Source organism: Leuciscus leuciscus, assembly GCF_965113295.1.
Source record: "Leuciscus leuciscus genome assembly, chromosome: 15".
Classification (NCBI taxonomy): domain Eukaryota; kingdom Metazoa; phylum Chordata; class Actinopteri; order Cypriniformes; family Leuciscidae; genus Leuciscus; species Leuciscus leuciscus.
The window spans coordinates 41103188-41125517 of NC_138739.1; the positions used below are offsets into that span (position 1 = coordinate 41103188).

General features: G+C 38.2%; 2 protein-coding genes across 4 annotated transcripts in view; both read left to right on the top strand.

Moving 5' to 3' along the window:
* The window catches only part of klc4 (kinesin light chain 4), a 35993-nt gene extending 24211 nt beyond the window's left edge, over nucleotides 1-11782 (top strand). For 2 of the 3 annotated variants that reach the window (XM_082138124.1, XM_082138125.1), the window contains 6 exons: nucleotides 1808-1875; nucleotides 2355-2463; nucleotides 2545-2664; nucleotides 9947-10065; nucleotides 10202-10265; nucleotides 11687-11782. In XM_082138124.1, the coding sequence (XP_081994250.1) occupies nucleotides 1808-1875; nucleotides 2355-2463; nucleotides 2545-2664; nucleotides 9947-10065; nucleotides 10202-10265; nucleotides 11687-11767 (561 nt within the window). In that variant the 3' untranslated portion in view covers nucleotides 11768-11782. Of the gene's footprint in view, nucleotides 1-1807; nucleotides 1876-2354; nucleotides 2464-2544; nucleotides 2665-5429; nucleotides 7375-9946; nucleotides 10066-10201; nucleotides 10266-11686 lie in introns of those variants that run through there. The other variant, XM_082138126.1, reaches the window with a different exon arrangement.
* Nucleotides 11783-14609: 2827 nt separating this feature from the next.
* On the top strand, nucleotides 14610-22036 carry soul4 (heme-binding protein soul4). Its single transcript, XM_082138685.1, has 6 exons — nucleotides 14610-14762; nucleotides 15673-15873; nucleotides 15969-16060; nucleotides 17263-17404; nucleotides 20123-20306; nucleotides 20540-22036. Exons 1-6 carry the CDS (start codon nucleotides 14645-14647, stop codon nucleotides 20712-20714), a joined length of 912 nt encoding a protein of 303 aa, XP_081994811.1. The 5' UTR covers nucleotides 14610-14644; the 3' UTR covers nucleotides 20715-22036.
* Nucleotides 22037-22330: the final 294 nt, after the last annotated feature.

Consider the following 22330-nt stretch of genomic DNA (forward strand, 5'->3'; position numbering starts at 1 on the left):
TCGAATTCATCAGCCAGCTCCATCTGCAAGCCCCACGATTTCAGTCCCCTACTCGCCTCGGTCACAGCAGGTCCTGAACCGCGAGGCACAGGTGATTGTCCCAATTCCCTCGAGAAAAGGGACAAACGAGAGTAGAGTTTCTTCATTGAGAATCTCTAATAATGCACACACATAGCCCCATCGAGGACTGAGCGTGCATGCTCCTCGCCAAGGCACATAATACACATTTCATGTGTGTCATGAGGTGTCAGATAGCGCACACTTTTTAAATCCCTTAGCACTTTTGCTTGCCATTTCAATCGCCTTGAGACGCACGTTCAAACAAACAGACTCCTGAAGACAAGAAAGGGGATGATGTGCCCTTTTATACTCACAGTCTCACCTGTAGTTACGTCATCAGCAGTCAAGTTCATTGTCGTGTTTTGACTCATGCTTCAGACATGCTGGAGGCATTCCCCATAGCGCCCTCTAGGGGACGCAGCAAGAATTCCCAATCGAAAGTCAAATCAAACTACACAAGGAATTGCTAGTTGGTCCATGGAAATGTTTAGAAAAAAACAATGTAAAAAGTAAAGTAAAAAAAATAAAAAAAATAAGATTGTGTTAACATAAATAAATAGATTAAAATAAATAAATAATAAAAGAAGATTCGAATAAATAAATAAACAGATTAAAATAAAAAATGTATGTGTACATTTTTATGTGTACATTTTATGAATAAAATAAATAACAAACATTAGATTAAAAGGAAAAAAATCTATAAATAAATGAATAAAATATAAATCGATTAACATTGATTTAAATAGAAAAGAAATAATTATATTCAAATTAACAAATAATTAAGTACAGTACTATAGTGAGTAGAAAAAAACTATTTATTATAAATATTTTAAATATTAATTTAAATATTTAAATATTATAATATTTATTTTGCACAGTATACACCAACGCTATCTCACGACCAATTCGTACGAATTCGTACGAGTGATAAAAAGGTGGCTTGTCTAAACCCACGTGATGGGTAGGTTTAGGGGCGGGGTCAGGGGTAGGTCATTCGTATGAATTCATACGAATTGGGCAATTCGTAAAATATGTACGATTTAGCAAAAATCGTACTAATTCGTACGAGTGAGGTCGTATGAATTCGTACGAATTAGCCACCTCGTAGAATTCGTACGAATTGCCGTGAGATCAGGCTGTATACACTGGGTCTTTATACATAAAAATCATTATTTTTAGGATAGTCCCTCGCATGAGAAGTATCATATATTGGATCCGTGAACTGTGGCATCTAAACCATTGAAACCCCCAGACTCGACCACTAGAGAAAGCCCTTCAGCTGCTGTATGACTGCTGTGCTGGTCTGCTGTGCTGGTCTGCTTAGGGTTACTGGGCTGTAGGACACACTGGTATTATAGGGCTGCAGGTTCTCCTCAGTCTGTCAAAATTTTGCATTGTCCTTCCCGACAATTGCTCTTAAAGAAACATCCTCACAACAGGACGCTGCCATTGTACGATGTTCTTTGGCTGGTAAGATGTATTGGGGTTGTGCCAGACATATTGTCTATAGACTTCTTTCCACAACTTTTTCTTTTAAAAGTACTGTAAATATTTTGAAAAGACGTTGTGACTATCTATACCCACTGCATGTGTATGTACAGTAAACATAGTTTCCCTCACTGCAAACCTGTCTAGATGATTGACAGCTGAGAAGATTTTGAAACTTCACTTTCTCTCTCTCTCTCTCTCTCTCTCTCTCTCTCTCTCTCTGTGTGTGTCTGTGTTTTTCTCCTCTTCTTTCTTACAGGGAAAGCTGGCAGATGGGAATCATTATGGAGAATATGGTGGCTGGTACAAAGCCTGCAAGGTGAACAGGTGAGAAAAATCAGCCACAGTTTCTTGCCTCGCTGCTAAAACAGTTTTCTGCCTTTCATTCAGCGGAAAACGCTTAAAGTCAGCATTTAACATAAGCTGCAATAGTCTTTTCTACCCTATTGTGACGTATATCTGAGTGAAACGCTTCTGGAACAAGAACAAATGTGGGCGGGGCTTGATTTTGTCCGTGTGGAATTGATTGGATGGTTGTGGTTTGCTATTGGTGGATCTGATGTGAGTGACAGGTTATAGCCCCGCGCTCATCATCAGAGAATAGATGTTGCTACAGGGAGGGGAAGTTATTCTGATTCAAGTGGACAAGGACTGCAGCAAATCTTTAATAATTAAATAATACTGCAACACTTTATGGACTTAATTTTTTTTTTTTAAATGACCAATGTTTTTGCTGCTGCTGATTAAATTTGATGACACACATGAAAGTGATTCTAGTGTGCACGTGTGTGTGTTTTCATGCACAGCCCCACAGTAAACACCACGCTGAGGAATTTGGGCGCTCTGTACCGTAAACAGGGTAAACTGGAGGCGGCCGAGACCCTTGAGGAGTGTGCCATGAGGTCCCGCAGACAGGTGCAACATCTACAATCACTCTACTGATGCATGGTGGGAAACATGATGTCTTTGTAACGCGTGTGTGTGTGTGTGTGTCAGGGAGCGGCAGTGGACCCTCAGAGAGATGGAGAGAGGCGGAGGAGCACTGCATCGATCTCCAGTGTGAAGTACGACTGCAGCAATGAAGCCGGAGAGGAGGGCAGTGTGGAGTGGAATGGGGTGAGGGAATAACATCTTTATCACTTAAAGTAGCTGGAAGGGTACAGAGCCTGTCAGGGAACATGGTGACAGAGAAAATATGAGATGGAAGGAAAGATTATATTTTAGTATTTTTGCATTCCCCCGAGAAAAATTGCGTTTCCTCACAAAACGTTTGCGTTCTTTCGCAAAACTATTGCGTTCCCCCCGTGAAAAATTTTGTTCACTCGCAAAACATTTGCATTCCTTAAAAATAACATTGAGTTCGCTCGCAGAACTATTGCGATCCCTGCGTAAAATTGCCTTTGCTCACAAAACGTTTGCATTCTTTCGCAAAATTATTGCCTTCCCCGTAAAAAATTGAGTTATCTCACAAAAACATTTGTTCACTCGCAAAAATATTGCATTCCTCAAAAAACCAATGCGTTCGCTCGCAAAACTATTGCAATCCCCGAGAAAAATTACTTTCTCTCGCCAAAACTACTGCATTCCCCAAGAAACATTTGCATTTGCTAAAAAAACAATTGCGTTCTTTTGTGTTCCCCCGTGAAAAATAGCTTTCTCTCGCAAAACTTTTGTTCACTCGCATAACATTGCATTCCTCAACAAAAAAACATTGCGTTTACTTGCATGTGTTCTCTCGCAAAACATTTGTGTTCCCTTTGAGAAAAATTGCATTTGTTTGCAAAACTTTTGCAATCCTTGAAAAAAAAATATGCGTTTCCTTGCAAAAAATGTTTCACTCTCAAAAGCGTTCACTTGCAAAACTATTACGTTCACTCGCAAAAATATTATGTTCTCCTGAGAATCATTGCATTGCAGATAATGTTTGCTGTGAACATTCGATGTGATAACCAGTTCAACTGAATGACTATATGTGTCTGTGCAGATCGATAAGAACATTTCCATGCCGTCTGCGACAGATCTTTTAATGTCGAGATTTTAGAAAATTAGACAACTAATAAGAGTTGCTCTTTCGGTCACGTACTTTTAGTATTGAAGCCGCTGCCGTGACATGAAATTACTATTTTGATGGCACTCACAAACAGGCTATTTTTCTAATCGACAGTGAACAGCAGAAGAAGAAAGCGGATTTCTGCTTTTCCATAAGCGCCACCTACTGTCAGTGAGTGGATTTGCATATTTATTCAGCCTATCTGCCGGTTTTTACACATCGGTCTGAACAGACAAATGAGACGCGAGCAGTGTGATGAGTTTTATCTCCTAAAAGCCCGTTCACACCAAATACGATAACTATAATGATAACGATAAAGATCTAATTCTAAAAAATCGTTCTTAACGTAAAAGAATAGCAGTTCACACCACCACTGTAACGATAACGGCACAGAGAAACAACATCTTTGGAATCACTTTCAGAACGATTTTTTCCAGCTGATGAACGATGAAAACATTGACAGCCAATCAGAATCCATCCTGCTGTGACGAGCTCGAGCATTTAAAGTGACAGACGACAAAACTGCAGCACATACTCACATTAAACAGAGCGATTCTGTGCGTTGCTAATATAGTAATCATTATAGGTGTCTTTATACTTATCGGTCTTAGTGTGAACGGGCCTTAAGAAAGCAGAATTTCACATTTTTGTGTGAGTTTTACTGTCTGATTATTTTGATTATTGGATTAAATATTAATTATAAGCCATTATGTAGATTCTTAAATACAACAACCCTAATAAAACACACACATTATAGCTTAATAGCCGTGTTTGCTGTCACTTTAACAGCTGGTGTAGCCTGTGACGGTCAGTGCTGCACTGCGGTCTCTTCAGTCCCCTGCTGATGTCATATCCTGTGTGACATCAGTGATATGTGATACTCTCCAGTTAGCAGTCATCCTCTCCTTACCCACAAAACCCTGACCACTGACACTAATATTACATTACTAATGTTCTGATGCTCAACCATGATCAGCAGTTACTGCAAAGCTATATTTAACCTACCATACAATTAAACGTCTGTGATTATAAAACAGAAGTTCAAAATGTAAAACTCACCGCATATAACGGTCGTATTCCAGAAGTAAGAAGGTTTTTTGGGTGTTTGCGTCTTAAGCTCATCCCTTTACCACGGTAAAATCACTGTAACAGACGTCCTCTCGGGGCTCATTGCTGGTTCAGTCCTGCTTAAAGTCCCCCTGTGGTGGAAATCAAGCTTTTAATGTAGTTTATGTGTCTATGTGGTGTTTTTAATATGCTTTAAGACAAACCATGTGTATATTCATAAGTCGACAGCATTGCTGAGTATCTTCTCCTTAAAACTGCAGTGAACCAAAGACAGTCTCAAAAACACGCTTTGAAATCGCTGGTGTTTCTGACGTCACAAACTACCTTGTAACCAATCAGATCAACGTGTGGTCGTCAACCAGTGGATCTCTGAGCTGAGTGAGTGAGTGGAGGCGGGGCTCATTTGCATATTCATAGAACCGCGAATACTAAATGAGGCAAGGGTGTCGAGTTACATTCAAGATATTTTAAGGCATGAAGAAAATTTTTTTCAAGGAAAATTTTTGGGAAATATGTCATTTTGGTGATCAAAGATGAATTTTAAGGGATAAAATGATTGACCACAGGGGGACTTTAAGATATTTAAAGACCTGAATGTCTCTATGCACCTTTATGGACAGACACACTACCTTTACTTGCTTTTCAGTGATTTCCTCCTGATGTTCCTGTCTCATTTGTGCTTTTGTGTCCTTTCTCTCTCTGTATCTCTCTCTCTTCTCTCTCTCTCTCTCTCTCTCTCTCTCCCTCTCTCTCTCTGCATTAGGCCTAAGCTCTCATCATCTTCCTCTCTCTGCTCTCACAACAAATCAAATTGCATCTGCCTGATCTAAATGGATCCCTGTGCCTCTTCCTCTCCGCCGGATGGAGTCCAGCACAGCTTTGACTGTTTGCTAGGGCTGATGGGATATCATCTTACTTCCCCTCCCTGTGTATTCTTGGCCTCTCTTTCCCCCTCTCTTCCACACACTGATCACTCGTTCGCTCATTCCTACTTGTTCTCTGCGTTGTCTGTTTTCATGCCTACACTGTTAACTGTATAACACTGATTTATTAACTGTAATCTACAACCTCAGTGAAACACACCTGGCGGATTAGCAGAGGGAATTCTCATGACAAATCAAAAGACAAAACTATACAAAATTATATTTTCATGACAGATACGCACATTTCACACCAAAATTCTCAATGTTGTATTGGCAAGATTTCCCAAAGTAATTATTATAATAATTAAAAAATTATACATGGTTTAAATTAAATACACTACTGTTCAAAAGTTTGGGGTCAGTAAGATTTAAACAATATTTTTGAAGGAAGTCTCTTCTGCTCATCAAGGCTGCATTTATTAGATTAAAAATACAGTAATATTGTAAAATATTATTACAATTTAAAACAGCTGTTTTCTATGTGAATATATAGTGAAGTGTAATTTATTCCTGTGATCAAAGCTGTATTTTCAGCATCATTACTCCAGTCTTCAGTGTCACATGATCCTTCAGAAATCACTCTAATATGATGATTTGATGCTTAAGAAACATTTTTGATCATTATCAATATATATATGCAGTATTTCAGAATTCTTCATATATATATATATATATATATATATATATATATATATATAGTATTCTTTGATGAACAAATAGTTCAAAAGATCAGCATTTGTAACTTTTACTCGTACTTTTGATCAATTTAATGCATCCTTGCTGAATAAAAGTATTATTTTCTTATTTAAAAAGTCTTACAGACCCCAAACTTGTGACCGTTAGTGTAAGTGTAGTATTGTTGTACTACATTTAATTTATGATCATTTCATACAGCACTGGATTGTGCCGCTGTATTATATAAATCCCCATTTCTTGCTTTTGATTTAGGAGTGAAACACATAACTTTGTGAGATTAATTTTATGTTACTGTTTTACAGTTACCTCACAATACAAACTAACACTTTAAATACAGTGTCAGTGTTACATGTGTTAAGTTACTTATAATAAATTGAAAGTTTTACCCAATATCCCACAGTGAGTTCATATAGTTCATGGGTTCAATAACCATGGGTTTACACACAAATAAATGTACACACAATTTCTTTTAAATGAGCTGCTAAATGAGGACCTTGCGGAAACAATGTCCATTGTGAAAAACACTATATATATATAAAAAGACTTGACTTAAATACACTATAACATGAACGCTGTAATATAACGTGTGACTAACTACAGAACAAAGCAGATATATCCTTTAATACATGACCTGTTATGAAATGTTATTCAGCAGATTTTTGTTAATATATACCCAGTTCAGCCCCACTCACAGATATATGAACTTTTAATCTGCAACACAAAGCAAAATGAAAGTGTATATAGAAACACAACGTTCAGAGACATTCTTTGTCAAGAGAATACATCGTTTTATTTTATTTTACAAGTTATATTATCAGCATTACATTTTCTGTGGAAGGTTAAACTGGAAAATTAACATGGATTTGAATGTAGAATCTTAATTATATCTTAATTTTATTTAATATATTTATTTTCTTTGTGTTACATTTATATCTACATTCCCAGGTTGTATGGTCAGAAACTTTTGGACCCTTCGCTATGTTATAAAGCAGATTTGGTCCCAACACGATGTAATGTGTTTGCACTTATAATACATAAAGTCTTTTTATTATTGCTTTGAAGACTTGAATTGGATAGGAAAAGTGGTTATGTTATTTTGGTTATGTGTCAAGTAGTTTCTAAACTCATTCATCATAGGCTTTTGTGTTGGCAAAGACATGTGACATCTGTTCAATATGACAACAGTAGAGGCAGCGAGTTTTACAATCACACTTTCCTCAGAAAATCAAGTTATTTTGTGCAATTCCGTTGAAAACGTATGTGTTTTGGCCGTTCATTTACACGACAACCGCGTAAAAACACAAACTTTTGAAAACGGGTGTCAAAGTAAACTACAAAAACGTGAATCTGTGAAAACGCTTACGTCATGCGCATGCATATGTTCAGTCTATAGTGTTTCTTTACGAAGTGACATCGCCACCTACTGGCCTGGCATGAATAATACAGCATTTTTTGTCGTTTTCACTGATCCGTGTGATGATCCATCATTTTGACAGCAAAGCAAAAACTTTTCCGTTTATAGTACATCATTGTTGTTTAAACGAACCTAAATGTATTTCTGCATGTGTTTACCATTCCCCTCATGCCATACCGCAGATCAGTCAGGTTTCGTGACTTAGTGTGGCTGTAGAATTCAAGGCCTCGCTGCAGATTCATGGGATGTTTCAACTGTGTGTGTGTGTGTGTGTGTGTGTGTGTGTGTGTGTATAAATATATATATGTGGCTCTTTCTGCACAGTAATGTACGTCTTCATTAACCTCATATGACCCAATAAAGACTTGGAATTAGTGGCCTGGGCTCTCTCTCTTTGTGCATAAATGGAAATTATACGTGAATGTTTTATTGGAGCCATTCACCACACTGTGACCTAGTTTCTGTCACTGGCAGTCGTCACACAGCTGGCGTTTGCCTCCGTTTTCTTCACCGTGACAGCGCTGAGAATGGATTAAAGTAGAAAGAGTGGGGTCATTTCAGGACTCAAGGGGCACATGTGCTGTTAAACATCTAAAACCTTTCCATCTTATCTTGATGTTGGATTTAGCATTTCATTAAAGACTGTTTGCATAGCTAATTTCTGCCGGACAACTTCAAAACGGCAATGCTTATCTCAGATTGCATGGATTTAATACTCAACTCAGTGTATTGGATTTCCACATGGACAATAAAGCAGTGATGCTATAGTTAACCTGGTAAACCCTAGTTGCATAACCTGAGAGCGGTGCAGTGGTGCGTCTGCAAATACAAACATGTTCTGCCATCTACTGGACTCAGAGCTACACTGCAGTGGTCCAGTTCTTTTCTGATATAAGGCACTTTTAACACGTTTGCCACTTTACATTGGTAATTGACAAATCAGCCAAGATTTGGCCGTGTTTTTTTTTTGTTTTTTTTTAGATTATCACCTACCCCATATCTACTGAAAATGCTAAAAGTTTGCCAAGCTAGTACGCTGAGTGGTTAAAGTGGTATTTAATTTTACAATCAATAGCTTTGTTAATTTACTGTACAATTTACATAATTTGCATAATTTACAAACTTAAAGGTGCAGTTAGCGATTTCTGTTGAAAGTGGATTGAGCTGAGCGGCACAGCACACTTGTAGCCAATCAGCAGTAGGGGGCGTGTGCACTCATGATGGGGAGGAGAGAGACTGAGCCAATCAGCAGTAGGGGGCGTGTCCACTCATGATGGGGGAGGAGAGAGAGTGAGCCAATCAGCAGTAGGGGACGTGTCCACTCATGATGGGGAGGAGAGAGAGTGAGCCAATCAGCAGTAGGGGCGTGTCCACTCATGATGGGGAGGAGAGAGAGTGAGCCAATCAGCAGTAGGGGCGTGTCCACTCATGATGGGGGAGGAGAGAGAGTGAGCCAATCAGCAGTAGGGGGCGTGTTCACTCATGATGGGGAGGAGAGAGAGTGAGCCAATCAGCAGTAGGGGACGTGTCCACTCATGATGGGGAGGAGAGAGAGTGAGCCAATCAGCAGTAGGGGCGTGTCCACTCATGATGGGGAGGAGAGAGAGTGAGCCAATCAGCAGTAGGGGCGTGTCGACTTATGATGGGGGAGGAGAGAGAGCAAGCCAATCAGCAGTAGGGGGCGTCTCCACTTATGATGGGGGAGGAGAGAGAGTGAGCCAATCAGCAGTAGGGACGTGTCGACTTATGATGGGGGAGGAGAGAGAGCAAGCTAATCAGCAGTAGGGGGCGTGCCCCCTCATGATGGGGGAGGAGGGAGAACAAGCCAATCAGCAGTAGGGGGAGTATTCACTCATGATGTGAGAGGAGACAGAGGGAGCTAATTAGTGGTAGTAAGTGTGTTCTGATGGCAAAATTTCAATCTTCACATCACCAAAACAGTGAAGAATTTAGTTTTTGTCTGTGGGGAATTAATTGGATGGTTGTGGTTTGCTATTGGTGGATCTCATGTGATTGACAGGTTATAGCCCCGCCCTCGTCATCAGAGAAGAGAAGAGATGCTGAAAGTTATTCTGATTCAAGATTATGAGGAACATGAATTTAAAACAATAATAATGTGCACCGGTAGATCATATATAATAAATACTACATTATTCCATGAAAAAAAAAAATAATGGAAAAACCTCCATACTTGTTTTCATCCAAAATATAACACAGGTTATAACGTGAGATTGCGTGTGTGTTCAGGATGGGACTCTCAGGAGAAGCGGCTCTTTTGGTAAACTCAGGGAAGTCCTGCGCAGAAGCAGCGAGATGCTGGTGAAGAAAATCCAGGGAACGATGCCACCAGAACCTCGCAACTCAAAGTGAGACACGCTAACACAGTGATCAATCAATGTTATACTGTACCGGTGATGACCTTTAAACCTATACTTTACTGCCTGATTCCTATGAAGGGTTATTATTATGTAAATGCAACGAGTTATTTTTCTTCGCACACAGTATGAAGAGAGCCGCGTCCCTCGGGTACCTGAACAGTAATGGAGATGAAGACGACTCTTTTCAGGTGAGATGATTTAGGGAGGATCCCAGGTAACATAAAATATGATCTAAGAACGGTTAGCTAACGTGAGTTATGAAAACGTTATTTATGAATGTTCAAAACAAGGTTATGCGAACCTTAAAGGTACAGTATGTCATTTTTTTTGACTGTACTAAAGCACATAAATACAGTAATATGTTTGTAGAGGTTTAGGAACCATGAATGAACATACTCGTTTCTCTGAAAAACAATAATACAGCCAGTTATTCTACTTTGAAATGTGCGTTTTTTCGGTGATCCCGTCCACTGCCCAATAGTATTTCGATACCCCGGGTTGCCAGTTGGTGAAACACACAGCATATTGCAGCCATGGAAGCCAGTAAAAAGTCAGAGATCGCAGATTCTACGCTTAAATACGGCATATTAAAACGTGGATAAATCAACTCTCATCAACTTCCAGTGTAAGGCTTGTGGCCTTCTATTGGCAATTGCACTCCTGTTGCGTGTCCTCAATCTGGCAACCCTGTGAGCGTCGAGTCTGAGGAGGAGGGATTTTGACTCTCTCCAATATTGCGTATTTTGACTCTCTCCCTCTCCAATATTGCGTATTTTGACTGCAGTACCGATTTCAACCACTAGCTGTCAATATTACACACTGTACCTTTAAGGAAACATTCCATTTTATCATTCTTCGAACATTATGGGAATGTTACTTTTGAATGTTCTCTTAACGTTCTGAAACAAGTAGTAACATTTAAAAAACATTACTAAAACATTTCAGAAAAAAACGTTAAAGGAACGTTGTATAAATAACGTTTTGTGCTAACGTTTTGAGAACATTATTAAAGACCAGATAACGTTGAACGAATGTTCTATTAACGTTACTGGAAGAACGTTTGTTCAGAACCTTGAGGGAATCTTACCAGAACGTTAGCTTAAGTTCTGGGAACGTTCCCTGTTTGCTAAATTGACAGCACAATCTCATGGAAATTCGTAACTATTTTAAATTTTGGTGGTATTTTAAAATACAATCTGCTTATACGCCCCAGTGACGGGTATGTTTAGGGGTGGACTTTCATGCTAACTTTTTTGCTAATATTTTTAGGGCTGTGAAACGATTAATCGCGATTAATCGCATTCAAAATAAAAGTTTGTGTTCACATACTATATGTGTGTACTGTGCATAATTATTTTGTATATATAAATAGACACACATGCATTTGTATATATACAAAATAATCATGCACAGTACACACACATATATTATGTGAACACAAACTTTTATTTTGGATGCGATTAATCGCTTCACAGCCCTAATTTTTCACAATGTACGAATTCATATGAAATCGGCAGTTCGTAACACAGCTGAATGTTGCAGTGAGATCAGGTTGGGTTGACGCGTGAGATGAATGAAGTCATGTTGATTTGTTGGTTGTCCTTCACAGGGTTCGGGGGCCGTGAGGACTCTGAGAAACAGCAGACCTCTGAGCTCAAGCACAGTGGAGCTCTACAAAAGCACAGACTAATGAAAAATACATGTGTGTTCTGGCTCATTTATCACTAGACTCACGAGATTTGTGTATGTTGGAAGCTTTGGTTCATGTGCTTTTAATCATGAATGTTTTTAGCATTCTCTCACACACTCATATAAATCACGCATGTTTCACTTTCTTCAAGGAATAGTGCATCCTTAAATGAAAACTTGTCATGTACTCACTCTCAAGTGGACCACAAATTGATCTATGTTCACACAGCTCTTTTCTGTACAGTGTAAGTGAATGGAGATGGGTGCTGCCAAACGCTAAAACAACAAAACACTCCATTAAAGTAGCCAACATGAGCACTTAAGTCATGTTGTACAGACCAAAATGCATTTCTTCCCTGAGGGTGAAGAAGTTCACTGATAATCTTTCCCTCTGCAGTAGCCTGTGTGGAATAAGACTTGTACACAATATTGTACGCGTCGTATGCACTGCTTTTATGGTGCCTTTTTGCATCGTGACAATGATAGAAATTAAATATACAGTGCTTTAAATTTTACAGGAAGATCTATCTAGTTTTCAGGTACAAAATACTACAGAAATTTGAATAATAAAATGTAAAAATAAAACACTGCATAGTCTGTGTGAATTAAATATAGAATGATTTTTGTTGAAGAATTGTTTTATATTTCGCAATTCTTACTTGACGTTTTTTGGTTGATATCTGGGGGCTCGCAGCAGAAGAGTGGGATAGTTTGGTTCAAGCATACACCAGTTCTTCCCATTTTCTCTGAGAAGCACAGAAGTGGAGATGCTGGAGAGAGGGGATAATGTGTCTGGTGAGTTTTCTCAGAATTGCGAGATATAAACCGGCATTTCTGAGAGAAAGTCAGCTCACAGTTCTGACTTTTTTCTCGCAATTGTGAATTTATATCACAATTCAAACTTTTTTTCTCACAGTTATGAATTTAAATCTCACAATTCTGACTTTTTCACACAGTTGCAAAATTGTATCACAATTCTGACTTTTTCCTTGCAATTAGGAGTTTATATCTCACAATTCAGATTTTTTCCGTAATTTCGAGTTTATATCACAATTGTGACTTTTCTCTCGTAATTGCGAGTTTATAACACAATTCTGACATTTTTCTACCAATTGCAAATTTATGTCTCAAAATTCTTACTTTTTTCTTGCAATTACGAGTTTATATCTTGGAATTCAGACTTTATTCTTGCAATTTTGATTTTGACTTTTTCTCACAATTACAAGTTTACATCACAGCTCCAAGTTTTTTGCAATTACGAGTTTATATCTCGCAATTCTACGTTTTTTCTCGGAATTGCGACTATATATTTCACAAATTTTACTTTTGTTAACTGCCTAAATATTACTTGCAAAACAATATTTTACGTTGAAAACACTGGAGTGTGATGGCTGCTGTATGGGAGGCTTTGTCTGTACAGATTTGAATTATGTAATGAGTGATTTTAACCCTAGTGGGAAAGACCAGAAATCCACCTGGCTTATTCTCTCCGGTATTTAATATCCTTTGACACATATTTAGCAGTGAAATTCGACCTCCCGTGACAAAGAAACCCAGTGCACGGGCATTGTTCAGACAGAGCTCCGGAGAGGTGTTGTGTTCTTCCTGACCTGATTCAGCAGTCATGCACATCAATCATTTTACTTCAGTCATTATGTTATGAATATGTCCTAATTTATAGGCAGTACCCCTGTGTCTGTAACTGCCTGTGTAACGTATTGTTTGTTTACTTTGTGCAAGTTTTATAAACAATCACCTTGTCATTTTTTTTCAAATTGAAATCGCAAATTAAAATCTTGAATATATATGGAATCTGTATATATGGAATTTGAATATATGGATCTTACTTTTATTGGTTTGTTATTTGCACTACAAAACCATGTCCGAGCTTCACAGCCCACATGTGTTACTCAACTGCCAGTTTTATTGTTGAAGAGGACTTGGTTATTCCCAATCATTTCATGCTTCACTGTCCATGGAATTCTCGATGTGATTTGTTTGCATAAACATCTAAATATGATTTGAGAGTCACTTGCTGGGCAGAATCTAGATGCTTTGACTGTCTGATTTGGCTTGATTGAAATAAAGAATTTCAATAAAATCATGCAATGTGCATTTCATTTTGCTATGTCAATGCTTGTTTTGCTTAAAACATTGAACATATCCTTGTTACATCTGACTTTTAGCAAGATAATATTAAGTTATAACAATAAATGTGAAACTGTCAGTCAATAAATGGGAAAACAAAGTAACTTGCGTTACTTATTTGAAAAGAAAACTCAGATATTTTCTTGTAAATATAAAAGTAATGCTTTACTTTACTAGCTACTTGGAAAAAGTAATCTGATTACATATAACTCGCGTTACTCCAAACATTACCCCAGCGCTTCTAGCCTGCTTGATCTTCCGTTTACCTGTGTGAGTTGATAATATGTGAATAAAAGATTAAATTCAATCTGTTCATCAAATAAAGTGATCGAGTCTCTCCAGAAAATTTGGACTAAACCGCTCAATTCATATGGATTAGTTTTACAATCTGTTTATGATCTTTGAGCCAAGGCGTCAAAGTGGTAGTTGCGTAGCTGTCAACACAGGGACAGAAATCACTCAGATTTCATTCAAATATCTTAATTTGTGTTCTGAAGATGAACAGATTTGGAACGACATGATCGGGTGAGTAATTAATGACAGAATTTTAATTTTTGGGTGAGCTATCCCTTTAATTAGTATGAAGTAGGGCCACTGGTAGAGAGCGTTTGAGCTGTTTATGATCACTACGATAGTGGTTTTCTTTTTATATAACATTGACTGCAAAATAGGTATTTTGTTGATATTTGGGATGTGGTCAAAGGCCTATTTTTCATCGGGCTAGTTTAAAATGGTGTTTGCAAACATGAGAGCAAAAAAAAGTTGGACACTCCTCCGCGCATGCGCAGTGACACGCTCTCCAATCCCCAGCGCTAAAGCTGTCGTGCGCTTGTTGTTGTGTCTGCTGGGTAAGTAGGTCATTCTTTATTATCGTTATAATACGTTGCGTTAAATATTAGATTACAACAGAGACCATCGGTTTGATATATCGGAAGTGTTTGACGCGTGTGATATTTGCACCGGGCGTCATTGTTTTTAAAATAATGTATATTTCCGCCTACTGGGCAAGCTGGGTGCTAAATATCAATAATTATAAAGGACATTCAACAATTGTAGGGGAGGTTCGCGTGCAAACCCGTTTTTCCCAGTTTGTCGTCCTGAAATCACGCGCTGTTGCACATCCCAGTGTCATTTATTCGACAATCGTTTCACATCACTTGTGTTTTTATGCATGCGAATGAAACTTAGCACCGCCGTTTGTTTATTTCGTATAATGCTTTCTGTTCCGATGATTGCTTGGGTACACCTGTGTGGGTGCAGTGAATCTTTAGGGAGCTGTACAGCACACTGGTGTATTATGGGGTCAAAACAAGAGGAACCCATAGTTGGCACTTCCTAGTGTAGTAAGTGTACTATCAGTAATTAAGACTGAACATGCACACACTTCATGATATGGTAGTGGCAATGGCAATTTTATTTATATAGTATAGCACTATTTACTACAACCAGAGTTCACCAATGTGCTTTACAACAAAATGACTAAAAAACACCAATAACACAAGGATAAAAATAGAGAGCAGTAAAGCAAAGCATAACATAACAACATAACAGCAATGACAGCTTAACAGTAATGGAAAGGGAAAGACTTATAATATATGTATGTATGTAGGCCTATATATATATTGTATGTGTGTGTGTGTGTCCATACACCAAGAGCAAGTTAACACTGGCAGATTGATGATTTAATATTGAAAACCAATATCCCTCGCTTTATATGAGAGAATCTGTTAAATAACTGAGTTTGTTTTCTGTCTTTAGAGCTTCCCGATTCGCAGTCGCTCGCAGTGCCATTTTGGACAATGGCTCTGATCTCTATTGAGGATCTTGACGGACTGGATGATGAGCAGGTGGACGATGACATCACAGACAGCTCTGAACCAATGGCTGACGAGGAGCAGGACCGAATGTACGCCCACTGGCAGGCCGTAGGAAGGACACATCACGTGACTGTTCCCAGAGGTACAACAACACACTGTCCCACAGCCCGCCGGACTGATCTGAGACCAGTTTCCTTCTGTCAGATCATGAGAGAATCTAATCTGGTTTTTGTATAGAGATGAGAGGACCCATTGAGGAGATGACGAGGAGGAACGAGACCTCTGAACGAGAGCAAGTGCCTTTCGTCACCATCTCCAGACACGAGAAGGTAAAAGCGTTCATCACTGCTTCTCCAAACATGGGACAAAACGTGTCCCGCAACTGGAGGTTAGGAACGTAGCAGCATTTACACTTTGAAAGGAATCAGAGATGATCACTAGAATGTTTTAACACAACTGTACAAATTTCATCACATTTTTTTTTCTGAATTTGATCAGAATTATGACATTAAAGGCCCGTTCACACCAAGGATGATAACTATAATAATAACGATAAAGATATAGCTCTAGAAATCTTTCTAAATATAATTTGTTTTCCAGATGATGAACGATAAAAACATGGACAGCCAATCAGAATCCATCCTGCTTTAAAGAGCTGGAGCATTTAAAGCTGCAGGCGACAACGGTCAGGATGCTAATATAGTCATCATCATAGTTATCGGTGTCCTCTGAAACCTACGCTCAATAAAAACAGAAATATAAGCATCATTAAAAGAAACATTACTGAATAATCCAAAATGATTCCTTGATACAAAAGTTTGGGGTCAGTATGATTTGTTTGGTAAAGGTTTCATTTGTTAACATTAGTTATAACTATATTAGTTCTAGAACATTTATTAATCTTAGCTAATGTTAATTTCAACAGATTATCAAAATCCAAAGTTGTATCTGTTAATATTATTTAATGGAACTGAGTTAACATGAACTGATGTACTGTATTTTTACAGGAGAGATTCATACACACTGTAACAGATGTATTGCTCATTGTTTCTTAATGTTAGTTAGTGCATTAATGAATGTCATTGTAAAGTATTACTGATGTTACTGAAGCAGCTCACCTGTTTTCAACACGGATAATAATCAGAAATGTTTCAGTAAATCATCATATTAGAATGATTTCTGAAGGATCATGTGACACTGAAGACTGGAGTAATGATGCTGAAAACTCAGCTTTGATCTCAGGAATAAAATATTACATAAATATATATATTTATAAATAGTTATATTTATATATATATATTCAAATAGTAAACTACTTTTGAATTGTAATAATATTTCACAACATGATTCACTGTATTTTGAGCAGAAGAGTATGAATGGTACCGACCTCGAGCTTTTGAAGGGTAGTGTAGGCTACGGAAGTGCAAATATATAAGCTTGTTTTTCCTAGTACTCAAAAATCATTGACATTTGTTTGTCCTTTAATAATAAAAAAAGTGTAATCGTGTTTCTGAACTGCGATGTGTTGCAGCTCGGCGAGGTGCTGTACGAGGAGAGAGCGTATCCTCCGGGAACATGGGCATGTGTCAGTAAAGCAGAAATGCTGTATGAGCAAAGCATCTCCAATGCATTTATGAAGCTCATGCGCTTCATCTGCAAGGAGAATTCAACAGGTGAACACACACACACACACACACACACACACACACACACACACACACACACATGGACGTCTTCATCTCAGTTTTACTGCACGATACAGCCAGAAAGTGCAGAAAATGAACACTTATGTGAATTTTTGGATACACTCTTTTAGGTTAGAAGTTTAGTAAGAAACAGCTGTAGGAATAGTTGGTGATCACGCCACGGTTAATGTGTATTTGGCTTAAGAAGATAAACTAATCACATTAAAGCCCAAAGTATACTTTTTTTTTTACATGTACACTAGGGTCTGCGTACTTTGCACGAATTTTCACAGGCAAAATCCATTCATTTTCAGTAGGAATTATGGCTGCACGATATTGAAGAAATATGCGATACGATAAAGTTTTAAGTGTGTAAAATCAATTTAAATAATTGTAAAATATATTTAAGAACTGCAAATTATACAACCAATATATAGGTTTCACATTCTTTCTGGGAAAAGAAAGCATCGTTACCACTTCTGAAAGTGAACAGCAGTGTTTTAGCTTAGCATTACATTACAAATCTGACAGTCATTTTAACATCAGTGTAAAAAACACATTTAAATACCAACAACTCTTTGCTCAACTTGGTAATATATAGTTATATCAACCTGAAAACTTAACATCACGAACATCCATGTTATTTTTGTTCATTAAATTCATCTTTGTTATGAAAAATAAGAGCAAAGAGGCAAATTACAAACAATTGAACAATTAAAATGAAGTACACAGTAAGTTTTTCAGGTAGGCCTACATCAGATGTATTTAACGGTAGTATTCAAGTAAGAAACAATACAGAAATTAAATAATCAGATGTGAAACTAAAACACTGCATAGTCTTCTCATGAATTAAATATACATTGGTTCATATCAAAGCTACAAAAGTTATTCAGTGAAGAGCAGTGAGTGAGTTTCTGTGTTTCTTCTGTTGTTTGACAGACAGCAGCAGGTTTACTGTATTAGGCTGCTGTCCCTTTAAGACCTAACGCACAGGTCGTACTGACACACATCCGATATCTTTCCCTACTCTTACGTTCACTGATGACATAACGGACTCTTTACTCTCGCCAAGACATGCGTTTTGATAGAACTATGTGTGTATTTGACTGTTTGAGTGCAATAAGCCTTAAAAGAGAACTGAACTCGGGATTGCAAGCCGTCTTTCTGTGCTCGTGCTTCGGGTGTGTGTGTGTGTGTGTGTGTGTGTCAGAACACAGCTTATTGTGCTTAATAACTGTTTTTAACATACGTAAGTAACAGTGGCATGCTCAATACGTCGACCTAAAACTTTAGTAGCCTATTAAAATCATTCAGATATCGCAAGCCGCTGGAATATGCATATCGCGATATGTACATTTGCGATATTTCGATATATCGTCCTTCCCTAGTAAGAATCCACGCAATTAGTTTTAGGGCGAAATATAATCCAATTGCCAATTTCGCAATGATTTAGACAAACATAAAAGCTGCTTGGTTTGAAAGTGACTTCTGTGTGAGTTGTGCTTCATACACATCTACACTATTGACAATTATAGACAATGGACTTTTTTCAATGGACGAAATTCCACATATATGACCTCACCTTTAGGCTGTATAATTAGTTCAATCAAAATTACTAAAGTGGACCAAAAACAGTTTGAGTCCAGATTCAGGGCCCTATTTGAAAGATCTGAGCACATGGTCTAAAGCACACTTATGGCGAGTCCGAATCCACTTTTGCTTGTTTAACGACGGGAAAAATGGTCTAAAAATGTTGTCACTATTCTCTTAATGGGTAATGGGTGTGTTTTGGGCGTAACGTGCAATAAATCAATCAGAGTCTCTTCTCACATTCCCTTTAAAAGCCAGTTGCAAGTGGAAAGACTGAACGCGTCTCCAGAGCGCAAACGGATCTGCTCATGCGTGAGGTTAAAGCTGTGTGTGTGTGTGTGTGTGTGTGTGTGTGTGTGTGTGTGTGTGTGTGTGTGTGTGTGTGTGTGTGTGTGTGTGTGTGTGTGTGTGTGTGTGTGTGTGTGTGTGAGGTTAAAGCAGGACCATCTACAGGACAAGCCGGATTCCACCATATCTTAATGTACACAATAATAATCTTTTACATTGTAATCCTTTTATTTTTCATATTTGGCATGTTTGTGTGCTGCTGCTCTGTGTGTGTAATAAGCAGAGTGTGTGTGTGTGATAAGCAGAGTGTGTGTGTAATAAGCAGAGTGTACGCGCGTTGTGGACCCGCCTATAGGCTCATATTACTAACGCGCTCTTTAAATAAGAAAAAAAATACACTGCCATTGACTTCAGAGCAGGTTTCAGTTGGTCAATGGCTCAGTCTATTTCAGTTCCTCATAACAGCAACGCTCCAACAAAGCGCCTGAACACACACCTGGTTTCAGACCAGCAGCCCATGAGGCACAGACGAGCGCAAATGCATTTGCTATTTAAACAATGAAAATGAAAACTGCGTCGGGCTGAGACTAGCAGAACACTTGTGGCGCTGGCGCTGCATTGCTCCGCGTGTGTGATAGGACACTCAGTGTGAATGGAAAAGTGGTTTCTTTTCAGTTCAGGTTTGGCTCAGCTGAAAGAGGTCTGAGTTTGGTTCTAATAACTCAAGTGTGTTTTTTGTCAAAATAATCGCAATATGATTGTTTTGTCCAAACATGCAGTCCTACCTCGTTCAGCCCAGTTTGCTCAGTTGAGGCTCTCTGTCTCCAGGACGGTACCTCGGCATGTCGGTGCCTGTTGTGAATGAGATCACGATGGCAGACGACGGCACCAACTTCATGAAGGATGTGTTGACAGCGTACTATCTCCCTGCTGAGTTCCAGGCCAGACCGCCTCAACCCACAGACCCGGACATCAGCATCGTCCACCGGGACGCCATCCGAGTCATATCCAGGTATTTCATTTCATTTCAATATTAAATTGAACTGCATTGACACCATTATATGAGAAGTGAACTGAGCTGGACGATGAAATAGCAGCTATATATATATATATATATATATAAATGAACTAAGTTAATAACTTTTCTACAACAGAAATGAACCATCACTGAACTTACTTAAGCTGGACTGTGACGCTATTGTCTTCTAGAAACAAACTTCTAGTTGAAAGTTTCTTTGGTTCCAGGGTGTTTTACGGGACGACGACAGAGGAGACCATCTCTCGTCAGATCAGCGTCCTCCGGGAGCTTCTGGGCAACTCCGGGGACGTCCTCCAGAACCGCTACATGGTCGCCACGTACGAGAATCCCGGCGTTCCCCAGCGCAGGAACGAGATCTGGTTCATTCGCCGCGGCCCGTGAACATTTCTTAAGCCAGTAGAGACGTTTCCAGTCGCTGAATGTCCCTAAATGAAGGTGTGGAGTTCGTCATAATCAAAACCCTTTTATCCTTTTGTAATGTTGTGAGTGTGATGCAGAAAACATTAGTTTTTAATCATTGAGGAAACAAAAAGATAGATTCTACACGCGCTGTACATAGCCTGCTGTTGATTTCAGGGTCAACGCATGGATCGCTGAGAGATATCAGTGGTGAAACTTCACCCTGCCATTATTTTTAACTTGAACAATACAAAAGAAACATTTGTGCTACGTGGGGTCGAAGACAATTCATTACGCTTCCTCTCTTTTATGCTTTATTGAAATGTTTTACACTACTTGAATTTACTTTTGTTTTCAGTTTCTGTTCGTTTTATCACAGAAAATAGTGTTTCTAGGTTTTCCATAGTGCCCTAAAATTGCATTGTGCAATAAAAGCCAATAATGGCGTTTATAGCTTCTTATTTGCAATAAATGTTGCTCGAAACATAGTTATTTAGTCAATTTAGAAAAAAATATGTATTTTCAGCTGGGTATTAAGTTTCAATACTTATCATATATTTAAGTAGTGTTGGAAGACTATTGTAAAATACAATGTTTTTGTACTTTGTGTAACAGACTATCACAAGATTTACCAGACAATCAGAGCACTAACACTTCTACGCTTTTATCTTACGAGCCAATCAGATTGTTACTTTGATATTAGTAGTGCGGTTTAAATCAGTTATTTGCTATAATAGTGTGGCATTGTGGTTTTTACGGGTATGCTTGTTCTTGATCTCTTTTCTTAAGATGCAGTCTGCAAGTATAGTATATCTAAACACAGCTTTTCCTTCATCAAATGAATGGGACCACATGATCAGATCTAAGGTGACATGCGTGGGTTGGCTACACACAGCCATGGTTTTGGATAAATATGTCCCTTTGCAGCGGTATAGTATCCGATTACTACAATAACGTGACTGCTTTTACTTTGTGTATTTCATTTTTGTTTTTTATGTAATGTTGTACCAACATGTGTGTAACATCAGCATACATATAGTGTTTAGCATATTACTCTTTAAAGCACGGTTTTGACATTTTTACATGACTCCTTGCTTTCGTAACATTGATGGCTTAGCTTGCCTTGTACTATTATGGATTTTGCCTTGTCAAAGTACTTTAAAACTTGCACTCTCCTCCTCAAGTCTGTAATAATACTGTAAAGGTTTATTAATAGAGCACTGTCTGAGCTTATTAACGGTAGCTTGCTTTACAAAGAGATACAAAGTTGAATACATTTATACCAATAAAAACAATTAATTGTGTGTGAGTTGTTGTGAAGGTGTTGGATAACTAAAAGACCAAACTTGTGATGAGCATGTTTAAACTATATTAACTAAACTTGGTACCTATACTAACTATACTTTCGCCTGCTCCGAAAAAGTCGGAAAAAGTTTCCAAAATGTGGCTCAATGAAGGATTTGCCATTCTAAGCCTGTATGCAGATATTACCCAGAGAAATTTACATTTTAACATGTTATGTGCTTTTAACATTTTATTACATTTTCCATAATTTTTCCATACATTGAAATCGCAATTGCAACATTTCATTTTCATTT